This window comes from Astatotilapia calliptera, unplaced genomic scaffold (assembly GCF_900246225.1).
Source record: "Astatotilapia calliptera unplaced genomic scaffold, fAstCal1.2 U_scaffold_1, whole genome shotgun sequence".
Taxonomy (NCBI): Eukaryota; Metazoa; Chordata; class Actinopteri; order Cichliformes; family Cichlidae; genus Astatotilapia; species Astatotilapia calliptera.
In genome coordinates, this window is record NW_020535618.1 from 1063422 (window position 1) to 1084761 (window position 21340).

General features: G+C 40.8%; 1 protein-coding gene across 1 annotated transcript in view; it reads right to left on the reverse strand.

Annotated features, from left to right (window-relative positions):
* The window catches only part of LOC113017146 (F-box/WD repeat-containing protein 7-like), a 44098-nt gene extending 22875 nt beyond the window's left edge, over window positions 1-21223 (reverse strand). The window contains exons 1-2 of the mRNA XM_026160303.1: window positions 20948-21223; window positions 15385-15972 (exon numbers count right to left, since the gene is read on the reverse strand). Coding sequence (XP_026016088.1) covers window positions 15385-15924 — 540 coding nt within the window. The 5' untranslated portion in view covers window positions 15925-15972; window positions 20948-21223. The remainder of the gene's footprint in view (window positions 1-15384; window positions 15973-20947) is intronic.
* Window positions 21224-21340: the final 117 nt, after the last annotated feature.

Here is a 21340-nt window from a genome sequence, read left to right on the forward strand (position 1 = left end):
CAACAGATGGTCTGACCCCCACACAGAGCCCAGATCTTATCATCATGGAGTCGGTCTGTGATTACTTCAACTTAGACAAACAAAACTCTTTCGGATAGTACTGATCAATGTCCAAAAACACAGAGTGTCTCTATACAGGAAAAAGATCACCAGCTTACATCTCTTCTTCGTGTATTTTTCCCTCCACCCTGTTCATCCTTCAAAGCTCAGCCTCCCTCCCTCTCTGGTATGCAGACCCACAGAGTCTCTCGCTCTTATGACCTTGTAAAACCTGAAGCTTGTGTGAGTGTGTAAGTGTGTTCTGCATTAAAGCACACCCTTTCCCACACTCAAGGACTTTGAGTGCATGTAAATTTCCAGAAGCTACTCTCCACTCGGTCGTCCCGCTCGTTATGTAGCAGCAGAGCTTGGGAGACCCTGTTAAGGCTGATATGACGCTCAGCTGATAAAACAATGGATGGCATGTGTTCACAGAGGTGGCAGCAGTCCTTGTTGCAGGGAGAGTGCATGATAACCGCGCTGCTCTGTGGGGACTGGAGTATATCGTGGTATACGAGATAATCTTTGTTCTAGGGCTTAAATTTGGCCAATTTTATGGTCAAGGTTGTCTCGTTGGCGAGCTACAACCTCAGGTTGTTTCTGCTGAATGTTTTCCATCAGGTGCTTTGAGACGTTACAGAAGTTTAAACTGACATCTTGCCCTGACTGAGGGACGAATTGTTGATGCCCACCACTGTGAATGAGTCACATTTCTGACCTTATGTGGCACATTTAGGCTAGGCAATAACACCACCTAGAGTTTAATTATGTTTGCCTTTTGCATCTGCAAAGGGCACGATACAGCAAAAGTGACATCATATGTTGGTGCAAGCCGCACTTTGGTGTCATGTCAGACAGTTGTGCTGCCACTGAAGCCTCCTGGTAAAAGACAACCATATGAGCCTTCCACACCATAGCTGATGTGCGTTGTTCAGGAGAATATTTTAGTGTACACCCACGCCACACTGGTATTAATGGTACAGAGTTATGGTGGCAGGTTTCCGTGCAAAGTGACTAATGTGGTGGGTACAAATAGTTGGAGAATGTGTAGTGTTGAAGACAAAGCTCTTTACAGGAACTTATCCTTTCATACATGCTTGTAAAGGCAGGCACACCTGTGTGAATGGGAGTGAAAACACCTGAATACAAAGATTCAGAGGTGTCGCCCATTATTTTTGACAATGCAGTGTATTTAAAAGTATAAAGCCATTCTTCAGGTTGGTTTGGGACATACGTTGATATTTGCTCTGTGGTAAAATAGATGTGGACATGAAGACGGTTAGAAGTGGTCTTTACTGCAGCAATGCTTAAAGCTCAAAGGGGAACTCAGCCAAAGATCAAATTCTGTATGGCTTAAGTTTTACAGGAGTTCCAGAATTTGAACCTCACAAATCTTCCTTATAATAAGCATTTGTCCTCCAGCTGTAGTGATGAATAAGTTGCAAAATGAAGAAACTTCATGTAGAGATGTTAATGTAAGGTTTTCATAACATACTGCTGCTGACAGTGATTGATTTTTAAAAAGAAAACGATGTATTCTCTTAAAAACGCATGCATTGTAATATTAGAAAGACTCCAAATCCAGCAGTCAGAATTACAGAGTCACTCTGTAGTTACTTCACCATCTCTGCACACTGGAAAAGTAAACGGTCAACTTCAATGGGCAGTCTAGTGAGGGATTATAATATTATTTTATGCCATGTTAGACCCCTAATTAAAGATTGTGAATTATTATGTAGTTTTAGTTTGCATTATTCTCCTGAATTAGAAGAAGGTAATAACTATTGCATTTGTTAAACTGATTTGCATTACATTAGACTGCTGATTTATTGTGACTGAATGATATTGTTTTATGATGCATTATACTGCTGAATTATAAGAAATACTGTTCGCAGAAAGTCATCGCCTTATTTGTCTGATTAGAAGAGAACAGAACATACTGGAGTTTTCTGCCCCATCTCAGCAGGAGCAGATAAACATGGAGCCAAGGTCGTAGCTTAGGCGCCGTGTGAGAGAAAGAATGTGAATGTTTAGGCTTTTATGATAAGGTGGGGGCCACTAGAGGCTATAAGAGGTTGATCAGTGCTCCACCATTTTGAGATCTGAGGCTGTCTGCGTACGGTGTCCATCTCCCACGCGTGTGATCATTAAAATCATCGTTTGACTCAACCTGGCCGGACCAGTGTTGTTATTGTGGTTTTTCCTCTTGTATCCATCCCCAGTATTTGAATCCGTAACAGTAGATAGAAAGCACTCTTCTCACACACACTAGGGGAACCTCACTTCCCACTATTAGTTCCTATCTTTTACAAAAGCGTCTGTTTATTTCCTTTGGCTCAATGACTTTGCAATCTAATAAAGCAGATTTTCATTTCTCATTGTGTTTTATGCACCAGCTCATCTCTCTGATAGTCCTACTGCCCACGAGGCCTGTAAGCCCAGATTACCAACTTTTTCCCCCAGCGCTTTGTCCAACATCTGTTTTAACTCTGTTACCTTAAGTTTATATACAGGAAATATTTTATTATAGTTAGGCTTCGATTTAGAGCTCTTTGCGTTCTCTTCTGTTAGCTCTCTCTTTTTATTTTTTAAATTTACCTTTAGGAGGCAATACAAATCAAATACATTTATTTTTTGTGCAAGGTTGATTTTGATTTTATCTGCTGTGACAATTTCTGATCTTAACCCAACTAGGTCAGAATCCACAGAAACTATTTACACACACTCCAAAAAACTATTTTCACTGGTCTCCAAGCAGCTAGGGTTTGGAGCTATAGCTGGGGTCATCAGCAGTGACCTCACAGGGTTAAGCTCACCAAGTCAGTCTGAGTCACTCACCAGTGAGGTTCGACTGTTATTAATCGGTCGAACCTCACCCAAAGGAAACCCCCCCCCCAGAGGTTGCTTTAGGATGTTGTGGCCCAGGACTGGTTCTGGTCCTCGGGCCATGTTTTGCTCTGTGATGGCAGAGTTACACACTCCAGCCTCTGTAACCCTAAATTGGGTAAGAGGGAGGGATGAGTGTCAGGTACTTCCATTAAAAGCAGTAGGAACATATACTGTGAGGCACAAAGAGAGAGTTGGTACCTAATCTTGTTGAGACAGTGTTGGTGATGTGAGGAACAGGATTTTATTTCTCTTTTCCAGCATGAATATAAAGTAATGCAGGGCAACTCTCCAGAGACTCCGCTATCCATATTTAATGAACTGAATGCATAAATATCAGCTGAAATGAAGGTAAAAATTTTATAAAGCAAAAGAATTTGTCTTGTTCTTTTTTACTTTTTTTACACTTCTTCTATTTCTAAAGAAAAATCGTCAAACCAAACACATTTTTTGTATGTTTGCGATCCTCAGAGCTAACGATTTTCAGACAGTGAGAAACACAGAGAAAACCACTTCAAAGAAACACACAGTCACACTTCAAAAAGGCAAAGGCAGATGTGGACGTACGTGTGTGTGTGCGCGTGCACGCACATGTCTGTTAGCAGGATTACCCTACGAGTGTGTGAGGAATCAATAAGGAGAGAGGGGGGGGGGGGGGGGAGGAGAGAGGATCAGAGGAATGTGTGAAAGATTGATTTTCAGCAGATGATGTTTCATCTCTTTCTCTCCGTAGATGGCTGCGTGTTAGAGTAGAAGAAGACCCTCACGCTCAGAGTTCATTTTAGCATCAATAATGCAGCTTAAACAACCAACAGTGAGCGCTTCAAAGGTCAGGAGGTCACCGGCCATAAAGCATGTGCAAAAATATCATAAATCATTCACCCCTCCAGGCTGCAGAGAGATTAAATGTATTTTAACACCTAACACCAGAGAGGCTGGTTTCCAGCATGATGCAGAGCATCTTCCAGAAATGATTCAGTTTCCATTGCAAACACATGCAGCAGATTGCAGCCAATCCCTGAGCTGCTGGAGGTTTCTTCCTGTGAAAATGAAGCTCCTCCTCTCACCCATCAACAAGTCCTGCTTACACTGAGATTGTCTGACTGTTGGGTTTCTCTCTCTACTATTGCAGTCTTTCCTTTACAATTAAAAAGCACCTTGCAACAAGACGAGTGCTGTTGTGAACCAGCACAGTGTAAATGAAATTAATTACAATTACAGATAGAGATGCAGCACGTGTAAAATTCTGGGCTGATATAGGAAAGTGCAAAATTAATATAATCAAAAACCTTAATATTGCCAGTATCAGTCAGCTTTGTTCAACTGTGATGTTTCCAGGGTGGAAGGATTAAATCTTTAATGACTTTTAAAAGTATTTCAGATTTGATCTAATGCACACAGCGTCAAAAGTATACCTACAGGATCAAATATAAACATACATTCACAGTTTTAAATAAGTGCTGCTGAACATTATCCAGTGTTTTAACTTGACTACACCAAGGCCTGTTTACCTCTCAACAGTGATCATGAATGACTACAACTGGTAGTTTCTCTTTGCTAGCATAAAATTAAATTTGACAGCACTGCATTGACTGCAATATTCCGAAAAATGGGAAACTTGAAGGAAGATCTAAGAAGGAGAATTGTAGACTTAAACAAGCTAGGAAGCTGTCACGGAGCCATTTCTTAATAACTGCTCATTCCAAGATCATCAGTTCAAACAATTGCACATAAGTTATTCGGATGTGTCACCACTTTCCAAAGGTCTTGAAGAAACATATATGTCCAAACTGTCACGTTCATGTTCAGGAACAACCAGCTGAGATGAGACAAAGATTTAGTTGTTTGGCCACAGTGACAATAGGTGTATTTGGAGGACCGTGTACCAACTGTCAAGCATGGTGGTGGTAGTGCAATGCATATTGCACAATGTGGATGGAAATATGAGAGAGAACTACCTTCAAACTCCTCACATGAAATCAATTTAGATTCAAACTTAAACACAGATCTTTGTCCCAACACAGCAATGATCCCAATACACACATCTGGGGTGGCTCTATCTCAAGAGGTACAACAAGTCATCCATTATTTGGAAAGTTGGTTGTTTGATCCCTGGCTGCTCCAGTCTGCATGCCAAAAGTATCTTTGGGGAAGAAACGAAAGGTTCATTAAAGTAAGAATGTGTGTCAGTATTAGATAGAAAGCACTTAGGCATAGAAAAAAAATGTATGAATGGGTGTGAGTGGGTGAAGGAGGTGAGTTGTATGAAGTGCTTCGGGTGCTCCAGTAGAGTAGAACAGCGCTATATAAAGGACCAGTGCATTTACATCAGAACTGGTTTTAGAGTGGATAAAGCAGGCTAACACTAAGCATCTGAAAGTCCTCAGAATTTATAGACTATGCTTAAAAGACAGATCCATACCAAGGAAACAAACCAATTTAAATGAACTGTAGCAATTTTAATAGACAAAGATATTTCTTATGCTATCAAATAAACATTTACTAGCTTAAATTTAATAGCGCTCCCGTGTTCTTCACCATAAGCCATTAGCAACTGTTGTTTTCTTTCAACTTGCAGAGATATTTTAAGAGTCAAAAACAAGCTTGTGCAGCCACTGAACATAATGGTTGAGTAAGTTATTACAGCTTCGTCAGCCCTCAATTAAAAATTACTTCAACAATAAAATGCTACTGTAAAAATAGTCAATTACTAGGAACATCTACCGTGAGGAGAAATTGAGCTTAGCGAGCTAACAAGCTGCCGGGTCTGAAGACAGAAGTCATTTCCAGTGGGACACATTACAGAGGTGCAATGCAGCAAACAACAAGTGGTTTATAATGGAAGTAAACAATGCCACTGCACCGTGCAGAGAGTGTGTGCGCGCGCATGTGTGTGTTCATCTATAATGAATGCCGACAGTGTTGGAGGAATGTAAGGGAGTTAGTGCTCATGTATATTTTAATGAGTACCTCTGTGTGTGTGTGTGTGTGTGTGTGTGTGTGTGTGTGTGTGTGTGTGTGTGTGTGTGTGTGTGTGTGTGTGTGTGTGTGTGTGTCTCTAAGCTGCAATCGTTCCCAGGGGAGAAATAGAGATTCACCAGCACTAGCAATCAGGATAGGAGGATGGAAGGAAAAAAGGCACAAAGGAAAGAAAGAATTAAGATACACACTCAGAGGAAGAATAAAAAGCCCTGTTGATATGCTGGCCTTGTGTGTGATCAAGCATTAGCATGTAAAGAGGGTAATCCTAAAATCTAAGGAATATGCAGAGTTGCAATATTTCTTTAATACAATGATTAATTCTACCTGCTTGGTATGTGGCAACTATCACAGCAATACAAAAATTAAAATAAAAACTATGTTAAAGTTTGATAAAGAGCAAGTCCACTGGCAGGCACTGGATTCTGGTGCTCCTAAACCAGTGTCTACTTCCAGTTGGGCGACCCAAGAGAACCTCAGAGGAGACGAACCTGAGCTGGAAACTTTTGAACATGAAGGAGCATTAAGTTTACTCTGAGTGCAACTATACAGGGGAGTGTGCACAGGAAGAACCCCTGTCAATCAAATTCAGTGACTAGTAGTGATGACAGGGGTAATAACGGTTAGGAACACGAAATGGCCAGGTGCTAACCATTACAGGAAGTTAAGCAACAACCGATGGGAAAGCAGTATTTAAAAACCATTGTTTATTTGTCTCAAACCTAAAATTAGGGACTTGGCAAAACAGCAAAAATGTTTCAAAAGGTACAGCTTTTACTTTTTCTGTATGGTGGGGTACCAGTCTGCAGGTCTGTGTGACTGCGCCCTTATTCACTTGACCACAACTGTCGCACATCAAAAATGGTGGATGAGTTAACACTGTATGGTTAATGGTCATATTTTTTTTTTTAAAGAGGCTTGAAACTTTGCAGTCTTTGCCTCAAAGCATTTTTCCCCACCCACTGCAGGTTGTTGCTCTAGCACCACCTTCACCGCTGCAGAGCTCTCCCACAGACTTCAGTGAAGGACTGTCAAACCGAATCCCTCTTCTTTTAGTCATCTGATTGAAGCCTGCAGCTCGATGACATCAGTCAGAAACATCATGTAGGTGTGTCTAAGAATAAGAAGAAATACTAGATGTGTGGGTGAAGACAGGCACTCAGAAAGAAAAACAGACTGGGGTGGGGGCGCGAGAACGACACAAGCCTCGAGGTTTTAGTGGCATTCTTCAGGTGTCACCTTACACACTGTAAAACACAGGGAACGGGAGAGAGAGGAGACAGGACAGCAGAGCACCTGTTCCTCGCTGTGCTCCCTCGCTCACACACACATGAATGAGGGTCAACGGAACACCGGCCCACCAATAAGAATACAGTTCTGTGGGGTTGCCATGGTAATGGTGCAGTTAGAGAAAGACATGAGTGGTTTAAAAAAAATAAAAAATAAAAAAAAAAGAGGAAAAAAGGAGGAGGTCGATTTATACTTCAGCTACCACGTTTGAATACCTCACAGTTTTTACTGCACATTTTATATTTAGGCAAACGGGTTACAGCTATGTTATTACAGATTGGCACCTTTTATCCACTTAAATGACTAAAAAAAACAAACAAACAAAAAAAAAAAAACATTACCATCACTATTTAAGTTTTATTTGCTCATGATTTACTAGAAGGTTTATTCCTGTGTGGGTACAACCACTTGTTATAAAAGGTTTTGAAGACAGTTTTCATCTAAACCACATGGCTTCAGTCAATCGTAGTGACTACGTAAGATCACGTGAATATAGGCTAAGACACAAGGCCTGGAGACTAGTCTGCAACCTTTGGGCAAAAACTGGTTGTGTGGGAAAAATAAGTATTCCGCATCTAGTTGGGAGCGTTGCGGAGGGTTGATGGCAGTTGCTAAAGGCCAAATCACACAGGTCTACAAATGTGTCAGTGACCTCTGACTTATGGGAACCATCTGTCACTGTGGGGTGGGAGGTGGGGGTGGACTTTTTTTTTTTTACACTACTGCTTGGCTAAATGTTGGCATGTGCTTGCAGACAAATGTGAAAAACTATAGACAACCAGTCATTTTTTTTTAGTTTTTGGTGCAACATCTTCTTTGCAAGCGATTTCATCCAGCCACAGCCAGAAACCTCCAACAGCCACTGCCAAACAGTCCCTAGTAATCATGTCCAACGTTGACGCCAACTCTTGAGTTAGGTGTCCATAAAGTCACATAAAAACATATCTTACATACAATATAGGTGTGGCTTCCTGGTCTGGAAAATTAGCCAATGAATACCCTGAATGGCCTTGTAATAGCCCCTGTTCAGGGCCGGTGGGGGCAGCATCCCTCCAGTTGACAGTTTGATCAGCACCACACTATGTCCATCTTTTATATACAGTCACTGGAAAAAGGTAGAGTTAGTGTTACTTTAGTATGTTCAATTTCATTCGAATTAGATCCATTGTTTAATCTCCGTAAAAAACCCACTGGTGAATTCTTACCCTGTTATGACTCCATATCAGCTCTAAATTGTGGTGGTAAGCCATAACCACACAGAAAGGAATTACATTTTGTTTTTTATTTTCTCTGTATGCAAAATTAAAAATGAAGATTACATCAAAACAATCAGCTGCTGCATTGAAACTACTGGCAGAAAATGGCCCTGGTGTACAAACATATTTGCATAAATCCTTGCTAAATTCCCACATCTGACAGCTTTGACAGGCTCACAGGAGAAAGTGTCAGTCTGACTGACTGACAAGAACGTTTGCTCCTCGTTTACACAAGAGAACTTGAAAAATCAGGGGGTTTAAAAACACTTATAGCCAACACAAGGTCTGGCTTCAAACCTAGCACTTTGGATGAACTTTCTTTCTCTCTCTGATAATGATTTCTGTCACTACGTACTAGAGCAAGGCGATATGGCCAAAAATATTTATCACGATATACATTTGAAAATGTGTGATAACGATATAACTGATGATATAATTGACGATATAATTGACACGAGACAAAATACTTACAGAATACAACTCCACAACTTTATTAGTGCAAAAAAACCCAAAAAAAACAACCCCCCCCAAAAAAACCCAAAACATCAGTGTATTTTCACTTAAACAAGCAGCTGTTTTTTTAAGTGCATTAAAGTTATATAAAAATTTAACAGTACAAATGCAAATTCCTTGCTGACAGTTTAACCAAAAGGTATTTCCAGTGTAAATTGGCCGACATTTCCTCAGCATAACCATGTATAATATCCACAAAGAGGTTATACACACACACACAATACGGTGATATTATGTTGAAGCACAGTACGTATCACTCCGCGAGACTCCTGCCTACGATAGCTGTAATGCTCCGACAATCCATCAAGCGGTGCGGGTTCGTAGCTTAGCAAAGTCGTACTGAAACATTTGACAGATTTTCAAGCACCATGTACCACAAGAAATCATTTCGAGGTCAGTAAACACAACCAGAGTTCATACATAAGGAGCACCAGATTATAAGGGGCACTGTCGACTTTCAGAAAAATCAAAGGATTGATTTTAACCCTGGAGAACCAATGGGGTCAGAGCCGACCCCATTGGTTTTCTAGGGAAACCATGGGGTCAAATTTGACCCCATGGGTTCTCCAGGGTTAAGTGTGCCATATTTTCTGAAAAACACGGTAATAACGACGGCCCGCTAGCATGTGCTACCAAAAAATAGTGCTTTGTTGTGTATCTGATGGACGAAAGCCAAACCAGTTCCACACCACTGAAGTTGCAGCATTTTTACAAACCAATTTTGGTTCATCTGTTTCATTCAACGATCCGCTTTCGCGCTTCTTATTCTCCATCACTGCCACACTTTTTCCACCATGTGCGTATGTAAACAAAGGCACTGCACATGCGTGTTTTACCCGTATTCTATCGCGATATTTCATTTTCTTATTGTTGCCCAACATTATACCTGTATTACCATGAATGGTGTGATATGGCCCAGCCCTACTACGTACTACAGTAAAGAAAAAGCTACAAGAAACAAAAACCATCATGACATCAGAGTTTCAATAAAGAAGATACCAGCTCTATATTAAAAGTTAGGCTGAGCAAAAACTGAGAAAGAAACAAACTGAATCTTTTTTTTTTTCCTCTTCCAAGACACCGGATATGAAAGAACTGAACTACATTTTTCAGTAGCTGTGTCAACGTGCCGCAGGGAGACTTTACTGTAACCGGAAGGTCACAGATTCAAGCCTCCGTCCTGCTGATGAGCAGAAGAGTCCAGGAATGCTGCAGCTCGAGGAATGTGTGTGTATGACACGCCGACTCGGCGTGGCCGGACCTGACTGGCTGGAATGTGACCGCATGCGCACACACACACACACACACACACACACACACACACACACACACACACACACACAGAGCGTGGGTATGAGGGTGTGTTAAGGTGTGTATGAGCAAAAGGAAGAAAGACTTGGAAGGCAAACAGAAAGACCAACTAACAAATTATATGTTAGATGTTCCGTTTTGTAGGTTTGTGTACCTGTGGTAGAAATGCACTGTATTGAACGAACTAGACCAGATGATGTCATTGATATTGGTGAAATTAAAATATACCGAGTGCATTTCTTAGGAAGGCACGAGTAGCATCCTCCAGGTCTGAAAAATGAAACCTGGAGATACAAAAAAATGCAGTACCTCTAATGTCCACTTGAGGCCCACTCCAAAAGTAAGCCAACTCTAATAGAGTCCTGTGTTAAAAATGTCCACAGTCTAGTAAAAATGGACTTTAGCCATCATGCCAAAAAGTTACCAGCTTAACATAATGGGCATGGCGTCTTTGATTGGCAGCTGTCCCAGCACTGCTGCTAGCTGTCAGCGAGGCTTCCCCTGCTTTCAAGTGCCTGAACTGGACACGTTTGTGATGTTGGTGCCTGCTGGAGTGAAATGATCTAAAAAAAAAAAAAAAAATAATAATTTTTTTTTACAATACATATTTTTTTAGTCTACACTGATTAGCAGCTGTCTAACTAACCTGTTGGTGGATAAAGTGCTATTTAACCCTCTTGACCATATGTGTTAATTTCTGGCTAAAAACCCCCTACAGCAACGTTTTGACAACCAAATTTATTCATTTATTTAGTTTTAGTCTGAAACCAATAAGCTGCATTGTATAAAAGAAGCACCCATCTATCATTTATAGACAGAAGAAAGCTGACTCTCTGCCAGTTCTGTGCTTTGAAGTGTCTTCCTTTCTCACTTTGTGATGGACAACACAGACTATTCACTGGAAAGTACTATTATGACGCATTCTCAGATAGGATGAATCATTCAGTCGGCTCAAGGTTGCATCTGAAGCGCTCGGTAGACGTCTCTCCTTGTACCAACAACTATTTTGTTCTGTGACGTCTACATCATGACAGAAAAATGGAAATTTCCTACATTTTGGCCCAGACATTAAAACGCGGCCTCCTCTAACAGTAATACGATTTGGTTCATCCCTCCTGAAACTCACACAAGAGACACCACGTTTCAGACCCTGTACGAGCAAAGGAAAGGAAAAGTGTGTGTTCGCATACCAGACATGCCGTTGCAGATCTAATGTGCCTCCACTCATGCCAGTCATCTGACCCTAGTGAGGTCAGTGTGTCTGTCATGTGTCTTTCACAGACATTTTGAGTGAATAAGAAACAGACCGAGTGTGTGTCAACAAGGTCACACTAAATCGGTTTAAAAACTAAGATAAAACCTCTTCACTGAGCATTAAAGTGTATTAATATAATTCCAGTACAAGTGTGTGTGTGTGTGTGTGTGTGTGTGTGTGTGTGTGTGTGTGTGTGTGTGTGTGTAATCCTGTATACGTGTAGTAGTCTAGAAAAAAAAAATGCTCTTAGATTACAGATCAGTGCCCTAGTTTTTCTGTCTGCTCCCTTACAAACACAAACATTTGTACATTGTGGGGACCCTCGCTGATATGGCCACTAACCATCACGCCTAAAAGCCTCGACTCAATTTTAAATTCAACCAAACCCACAGCATCTTTTAAGAAGTCAAATAGGCCCTTACAAAGACAGTCATGCATCGCCCATCAGCAAACTTGACTTAAAAGGAGAGAAAAAAAAAGAAAAAAAAAAGAACTGCTTTCACGTGTTTTGAACTGAATAAAAACCTAAATGTGCCCCCTAGAGGCCACAGAGAGAAATGCAAAACCAAACCATCAGTTGATCTTCGGGTGTCCCATCATCACACTAACAACTATACACTGTACTGGTTCTGCACCAGTATGACAGTGCATGTGTCTGTGTGTGCGTTAAGCCATCAGTTCCCATGGGACCAGACTTCATATCCCATGATCCCGCAGTTGTGAGAAGAATCTGAGGAATGTTGACTGCTGCACATTCCCACCCACACCTCCCTCTCGGTGTGTGCGTGCTGTGTGCCTATCTTTGTGATGACTAATTTAGTTTGAGTCCTTGGGATTGAGGACATCATTATCAGCTACGAGCATGATGGGATATCTGATGTTCTCACTGCTGCTAGACAGCACGTTTTTTCATTTTTGTATTCGAAACTAATTCATGACATGTGAGATTAAAACATGTGACTCAGGACAGGTTGACTTGATCAGCCTGAAGCTTTTGGCTGATGGCATATAAAAGGTGCTTGAAGCTACTGTGAGGTCACAGGCTGGTTTGTGGACTCTTGATTTGAACATTTTGGCAATCGAGATCAATTTTTAAAAATAAACTCATATTCTACTACTTTATAAATCACAAATATAAGCCACAGACTGAGATGCTTTACCATCTGCAGTATCGTCACTATTACAAACATGATCATAATTTACAACTCCGACTCCGACTCTTGACTTAGAGCCGAAACTCATCAGGAAAACATCACCAAGGTTGTGCATCCAAAGCTTCTTTCAACCATTATCTTTAGGGGTCGCCAAAGCAACCCACCTCACCCTATCCCAGCATCCTCCTCTGTCACACCAACCCTCTGCGTGTCATAATTCACTGCATGCATCCATCTTCTCTCTGGTCTTACACTTGGAAGTTCCATCGCGTTTTTGTTGTGTATCCAAATCATAGACCATAGCTAGTCTCGCTACCATCGTGTAAGCCTTCCCTTTCGCTCTCGCTGCGATCTTTCTCTCACAAATCACCCTGAAACCTGTCTCCATCATGCCTGCACTCTCCTCTTCACCTCTCTTTTGCACCAAATGCTATTGGATCGTTGACATCAGCTATTTCCCTGTTGTTCCCACATGTATTCTGTCTTGCTTCTACTCACTCTCCTTACCCTTCACTCCAGAGTTTACCTCAACCTCTAGGCTCAATTCGAAATGTCATCTGCCAACATCATAGTCCACGAAGACTCCTGTCTGATCTCATCTGTCACTCCTGCCGCACACCTCACCCCAGCCCCTGGCACCACACTTTCTCTGCCTGTTCTTCATGCAGCACTACAGTTCATCTGCTCTCTCTGACTCCACAAAGACACAGAAACTCCTTCTGACATTCTCATATATCAGCATGATGCCATAATGCTGCTCACAGATCATTATGGCATCATGCTGAGATTTGATTTAGTATGTACTTAATCTAGTATGTGCAAACAATCCCCGTAAGTCGAAAGCTCCACCTTCACACCGCTCTGAAAAGTTTCAGAAACTGTTTTTCTACTTCTCATTTACATAGTGTAAATAAAATGTGTATATGTGTAAACTTACACACACAAAGGGCATTTCAAACCCTTTGTGTATACACACACACACACACACACACACACACACCTCTGCATCGGTGTTTCACTCACTACACATCTCTATCAGGTGTATTTCATTCACACTGAGGAGATAAAGTGTGCACTGGCGCCACCTGCTGGATAATTGCAGAAGAAGCAGGAACTCATAAGTATAAAAATATATTGGCAGCAGTAGAAGAAACACTTTTATAGTTTAAAAGTATAAATATACCAATCAGTAAATGGACTTCAAGAGAAAATAAAGATCCTACTGATTTATTCTGTTTGAATGAGACTATCCTCCACTGCTGTGGACCTACTGTGAACACAGTGTAATTACACATGATGTAACAGAACAGACAGAGCTCATTAAAGCGCCTCTCACATTTTAGGATATTTCACCATATTGGATTATACAAAAGCTGCAAGGTACAAATCGTAAGCAAATTGGGATATTTATCCATATATGCAAACTGTATGAACACTGACCTTTAGCCAATTACAGCAGCAGAATATGATGGGGCATCAAGGCATCTTCAAAAACACTTTAAATATCTGAATGAGGTTTTATACTGGACGACTGTTAAAATAGTTGAAATTTTTAAAATGTCGTTCTTTATCCCAACGTGTTCATGAATAATCCTTAAAGTGTTGTCTCTTTTTACAAATGTGTCAGGCTTTTCAATCATTTGTCAGAGTTTCTAAATTCTCCAGCTCTTTGTTTCCCCGAAGATCTAAAACTGAGGTGGTGAGTATTAGACTGACCCACAGAGGAGCCACTTTATGGGCAAACCTCCAGTCTCAAATAATGAGAATGATCCTTTAATCCAAATACTGAAAATATACATGATTAAGTTCTTCTTTGTATTCCCTTACCCCTGACTCCTAACCATTCACTGCCTCTCCCTGATCCTGGTTCTGTTGGAGGTTTCTTCCTGTTAAAAGGCAGTTCTTCCTTCCCACTCTCACCACGTGCTTCTCATTGTGCAGGGGTGACCAAACATTATACTAAGAGCACCACTGGAAAATCACTCAGGGGTCCTTTTTTAAGCATAAGAATTATACTACTATGCTGCCACCATGAGATAAAAACAGAAATTACACACAATAGGGTGAATTACACTTTATTAAGCACGGTGGCACAGTGGTTAGCACTGTTGCCGCACAGCAAGAAGGTCCTGAGTTCAATTCCACCATCAGCCCCTTTTCTGTGTGGAGTTGGTGTGGGTTCTCCCTGGATTCGCCGGCTTCCTCCCACAGTCCAAACACATGCAGTTAGTGGGGATAGTTAATTGATTAATCTAAATTGCCCATAGGTGTGAATGTAAGTGCGAATGGTTGCCCTGCGACCGACTTGCAGCCTGTCCAGGGTGTACCTCGCCGCTCGCCCTATGACAGCTGGGATTGGCTCCAGCGTCCCCCGCGAAGGAGAAGCAGAAGCTGATCGATGGATGGATGGCTAATTATATTTATGGTGGCGAGCAATACACAATATATTTTGAATTAGGAACGACAGGTCATATAAAATCTGACCTAGAGTGATGATTGGCCACCCAGCTGGACTTTGGACAAGCCTGTCAAAGAGGGAATCTGAGTGTTTGGGTCCTCTTGCTAACAGTAGGGCAGGTGTGTCAAAATAAATCCCGCACATCACCTTTCTAGGGCGCATGACACACAAGTGCTTAATCAAACAGAAGCCTGAAAATGATCAAGTTTACTAAGATAAAAAAAAAAATACTGTGGGTCCTACCTTAAGTTGCAGATGAGCCTCAGGTGACGCCAGCTCCCCTTCCTCCTCTCTCTCCTCAGCATTTGCCGCCTCCTCCTCCTCATTTTCTTCTTCTGCCGCCTCCTCCTCTCCTTCCATCTCTCCATCCTCCTTCCCCTCCCCTCCACTCTCTGCCTGTCCATTATCCTCATTGGTTGGTTCAAACTGGGTGGTGCCAAAGGGCTCTGAAGGACAGGACTCATCCTCAACAGTTAGGATGGCGACTCTGACCTCCTCTTCATCCTCGCCCCCCCTTCCTTGATGAGGGGAGGAGATGAAGGGAAAAGAGGTGAAAGAGGAAGAGGCAGAGATTGGGGTGTGTCCATTAATCAGCTGACTTTGAGCTTCATCTCTGGGAGAAGCCTTCATCAATTCTGTTTCCTTTCCCTCATCTTCCTCCTCCATCTTTATCCCCGATTTAGGTTTAAGAGAACCATCCCTCTGTTCCCCTCTTTCTCTCGCCTGCTCATGTATCGTCTCCTCCTCTCCCTCCTCTCTCCTTTCTCGATGTCGTCCCTCCATCGATCGTCTACTCTTTCTTCTTAACCAGCACAGGAATGTAGAAGCATCCTGAAAAGATAACAGGGATCAAAACATCAACATCATCATCAACAAAAACCGCAGCACAAACCTCCACTGAGGCAGCTCATTGTCTGGGCAGGATTTACTTTGAAGGGAATATTGTCATTATCTATTCATTCATTTAAGTTTTTTTCCTTTTTAAACTATAAGAAGTTTGCACTTGTTCTTACTGCCCCACAAAGTGCAGGCTTTTAAAGTCTAGCCTGTTTAAACCCATTTTAATGCACTTTTAGCTGTTTATGGCATTCTTATCGCATTGACTTTCAATCTATTGACCTTAAAGGAAAGATCAGAGGTCAAATGTAACAATACTTTATGTCTTTATATCGCACTTGCTATACATTGACCATACATACCAGACTACATAAGAATATTAGTTTTTAAGTTGTAAGCTTATTCTGTCCATTTTTCCATGAATAAAACATTAATGTAAGGTCACACAGACAGAGTGGGAACGTATTTGGTTCTTTTAAATATCTTCTTAGAACATAAAAAACTGGAATGTGTGTAAAAATTGGATTATAGTTCTGCTTTTGCAGTATTTTTATGCTGCCAAAGTATAAATATCTGAGAACAAATGGGATTCAGTGTGTGCCCAATGGGAAAAAATAAAGCAGGTGGTTTTTATTTCATCAACCTATGCCAATTATTGTGTCTCATAAGCTAAAGACAGAAAGCATTTTAATGAATGACAAACAGCAGGTTTATTTATCTTCAAAACACAAAAGCATAAAAAAAACAATTTTTTTTTTCAGTGGTTTCATATTGAAATTAGCTCATGGTCACATGTTTAAACAACACTTCAGTTTTGGTTTCCTTTCCTTCAGAATTCAGAACATTTGTCCATGTCTTATGTATTGATCACTTTAATAATAGTAATATCACTTTGTAACTTAGTTATATGAGTGCAGAATAGCATCACAAATTATGCTCTATCACACATACACTTTCCCAAAGGGACCATTGTATGGAGGTCAGAGACATCCAAGCGCTGCATGTCAGGAATTATTATTATTTTCACCATCATCATCATCATCATCTCGGAAAGAAGGGAGGCAACGGCTAAGTGAAAAACATAGTTGTAATTCTCTCGGAAGGGAAGGTTTTAAGGATGAGCTGAACTGAAGGTTCAGGCTCACATGATGTGTTGTGTTTTTGTCTGTGTATGTGGATAAAAGAGGTCAGAGCGGCGGCCCATCTTTAGAGACCACTTTGGCGTTTGACTAGAGATTTCACCATATTGCAATATGTAATTGAACCCACGTCAAAAAGCTGCTAAGCAGGTGTTTGCAGTTTATTTTAAAACTCTCATGACAGATGTTTTTGTGATTGAGCCCCAGTGACCCAATCCTCTTACGTACATCCATGGCCAAAAACACAAATGAAAATAAAACACACGAGTAATCAATCATTAAAAACGTATGAACATCCATTCCTAAATACAGAAAAGTCCATGGAAGCACCAAAGTTCATCTCCTCTCTTTAGATCCTCAAAGAAAGAGAAATTCCTTCAGACCTTCTCTTTGCTTCATGAACACTCGAAGCAAACACTCATTTAATTTTTCCACCAAACAAACTTAAATCATGCCCCTTATATAACATTTGGTTTTAAAATATTTTTTTTCTTCAAACGGAACAAAAAAACCAAACAAACACTTTTTTGACAAATTAAAAGCTCACTATAAGAATCTTTCTATTAAACAGTGAAAGAGTTTTCCTCTGCCATCCTCACCTCGAAATGTTATAAACCGTTCTTTGTTGAAAGCCCGCCACTAACATGAGATCTTGTTTTTCTCTAATCAGTGCCTCTAAAGTATGACGGGTGATCTATGCAGAGAAGAAACACCACAAAAGTGAGCTCTCAGCAGGAATAGAGACCAAAGAAACTAAAAACTAAAATGAACACTTTAACCTGTCCCCAACTTGATGACTTCTTTTTATTTCAATTTGACAAACTCTGCAGTGGCTCCGTAATTAGAAACACAAAGTCCAGCATGGAGCGGCTGAGTGAATGTGGTCTGGACTCTGGAGGAGAGTCACTAAAGCTGCTAACATGGTGTTTTTCTCCAGGACAGGCCTCGGTATGAAAGTCTTCCTGCACTGAGGGCAGCTGTGGATTCCCTTCCTGTCCTCTTCATCAAAGTGGGCTTTAATACAGTTCCTGCAGTAGCTGTGTCCACAGGGAATAGTCACCGGATCCTTCAGTAGATCCAAACAGATGGAACAGTTTAATTCTTTTCTACACAATCAGAGCAGATTTATAAATGTTGAATTCAGTTTTTGTGTGATAAATTTTCAGTTACCAGTGTTTCGCTTTAGTAAAATTACCATGAGATCGCTTTCTACTTGTTAGAGATGCTGTTTTCTGCACTTTTTCCCTTTTAAGGCATAAACATTTTATCCCTTGTGGCCCATTTGGGTAGTGCTTTACTAAATGTGAACGTTCTTAAGGAGTGGTATTAGATTGATGCACCTCCTTAGCAGATTTGTTTTAGAGGAATTTGCAGCCAGCTATTTTACCCTTTAATCTTTATTTATCTTCTAATATATCTCCTGTTCTTGATTGCATAGCCCACACCAAATCACCGTACCACATTCTCCTACACTATGCCATAACTATGTACCATCCATCTAAATGTAAATAAACTCCAGTCTTACAATTTACTCCTGGATTTCAGCCTCTCCTTCTGACTGAGGATAACTATTGTAGCAAAATCCAGCACTGAACTGAATAACAGCATTCTGTACAAGAAGAGTTGTGTAAGAGCCAATTAGCACATGTGCAGAGCTACAGAAATCACCTGAAAACCTATGGAGAGAACTAAAGGTCAGAGTTCACAGAAGGGGCCCACAGAACCTTTGAAGTCTGTGTGGAAGGGCCAAAATCACACCAGCTGTATATAGTAACTATTTTTAGAAAATATGCGGACAGAGTGGAACTACAGAGTTTCAGGTAAAAGAGGGAGGAGTTATCAGGGTTTCAATTTTGAGCCATCTTTTAATATAGAAGAGCGCATTTAAAACACCAGTGAACACAATTCTTAGGCTGTAAATGTTAATTTCAAAGTAATGAACAAAATAGAAGTTAAATCACTATACTTACAATATTAAAAGGTCATTATGCAAAAGACGGGTTAAATAAATCAACACAGTAAATAAAGATTCAGTTAAACTCTATTTATAGTGTAGTATGGTGTAATATGGTGTAAGGTAAAGATTGTACAATAATACAGAGAAAACAGAAATCCTCAACAATTAGATGACCTCCTATGAGCAAGCACTTTGACAGCAGTGGGATGGAAAAAAAAAAAATCCCTTTTACCAGGAAGAAACCTCCAGCAGCAGCAGGCTCAGGGAGGGGCGGACATCTGTAGCAACTGGTTGGGGTGAGGGGAGGAAGACAGGGCAAAGACACGCAGTGGAAGAGAGCCAGAGATTAATAACTAATGATTAAATGCAGAGAGGTGTAAAAGACGTGTTAAAACAGGTGATTGAAAAAGAAACAGTGCATCATAGAAGCCCCAGCTTCAGGCCTTCACAACTAAGGGAGGATTCAGGGTTACACAATCCAGCCCTAGCTGTATGCTATGCCATATCTTCCTGCACTGAGGGCAGCTGTGGATTCCCTTCCTGTCCTCTTCATCCCAGAAACTTTTAATACAGTTCCTGCAGTAGCTGTGTCCACAGGCTGTAGTCACCGGATCCTTCAGTAGATCCAAACAGATGGAACAAGAGAAGGTTTCTCGGTCGAGCTGAACTTTCTGTGCCATTTCTCCTCTCAGTGTCAGTGACTGTGTGAGTTTCTCTGGGATCCAATGGAAAATATTTGTAATAGTTGTACAGACTGGAGCTGCTATGTTTCAAGTAAAAGTGGGAGTTTTGTTAAAGGAGTGGTTTGAAGCATACACTGCATATTTAACCCTTGTTATACAAGAGAGCACCTTTAAAATGCTGGTCAGCACATTATGTACAGTATGAAAATTCTAATGAAATATGAGTGAAATCAGTCACATGTGCTTGTAACAACTGACATTTAATGGCACCAATCACAACAATCGCCCCCACAACAACACCCAAAGCCAAAATACACTGATTACTGTAGCTAAAGAAGATATTTAAAACTTTTAAACAACTTCTGCCACGAATCCAACCACTAAAACTACACCAACACTTGTGACAAAAGAATGTCTTACATGAAGCACCTGCTACAAACAACAGCAGCTCCAGCGATCAGACAAACCAACATCAAGCATCAAGTCAATCTGGCTTCTGCAACTAAAATGACCACTACAACTTACAACAGCATCCAAAACATGGCAACCATCCGCAACTAAGAAGAACATCAAAACAATTAAGCAAAGCAAATCTTTAACCTCACAACTTCTGAGCCAATTAGTGAACCTACAGCACCAATTACAAAGCACATGGCACTCTGCAATCTATTTGTGTAATTTCACCAACACCAGCAATCAAATTCAGATCCTACAACAAAATCCCAGAATTATTCAAGACCTTTTCTGCTAAACACCAGAAACAAATTTCTTTCCATGTTGCACAAACACTTATTCGAACATCTATAAGTAAATATAATTTAAGATTTAAAGCATTTAATCCCAAATAAAGTCAAAGATAGAGTGTTGTGATGCACGCTCAATCGTCCAGCTGTCCATCTGGACGTAGCATTTCATCACTCATCCAAGTGACTTCTTCAGTCTCTGCTGACTCCAGGTTTCCGAACATTACCGTTCATACTTGTATAATGAGACTCAAATCCTGCCTGCAACAAGTGTGTGTTTTGATAACTACCCATATGATGTCGTACTTCAAACTGCCCGCAGCTAAAAAATATCGGGTATCTCTATAGTTAACATCGATATCTCCGTCACTTTTACAACCACCCTGTTTAGCCACTAAAAAAAATCAATACGACTATGTTAAAAGCTTTAAACCGAGACGGACTTACGTTTTGAGCTTTCCTCTCGCTCTTCGGACTTTAAAATTTAAAAACCGGCATTTTCTTCTTTGTTTATTCTTCACAGCAGCTTCAGCGTTTCCGCTCCAAACAAACACCTCGGCTCTGAAGATGTCTCCAGAGCGTTGAAATTACACACTTTCCGCTTCTACAAAACCTCAAACCTCAGAAAAACTAAACTTTATCCCGTTCTCCTGTCTCCCTTTTACGCATGAAGCTTTGTTTGGCGCGGTTTGATGACGTCAGGCGCCTGAATTACATAACGCTCCGCCATTGTCCAATCAAACGCCTCACAGCTTCCTCTGTGTGCTGACGTCTCGTTGTGAAAATCTGTTGTTTAGTTTACTGTGGAAAAACTAAATATCTGCAAACCTGCAGCTCTCA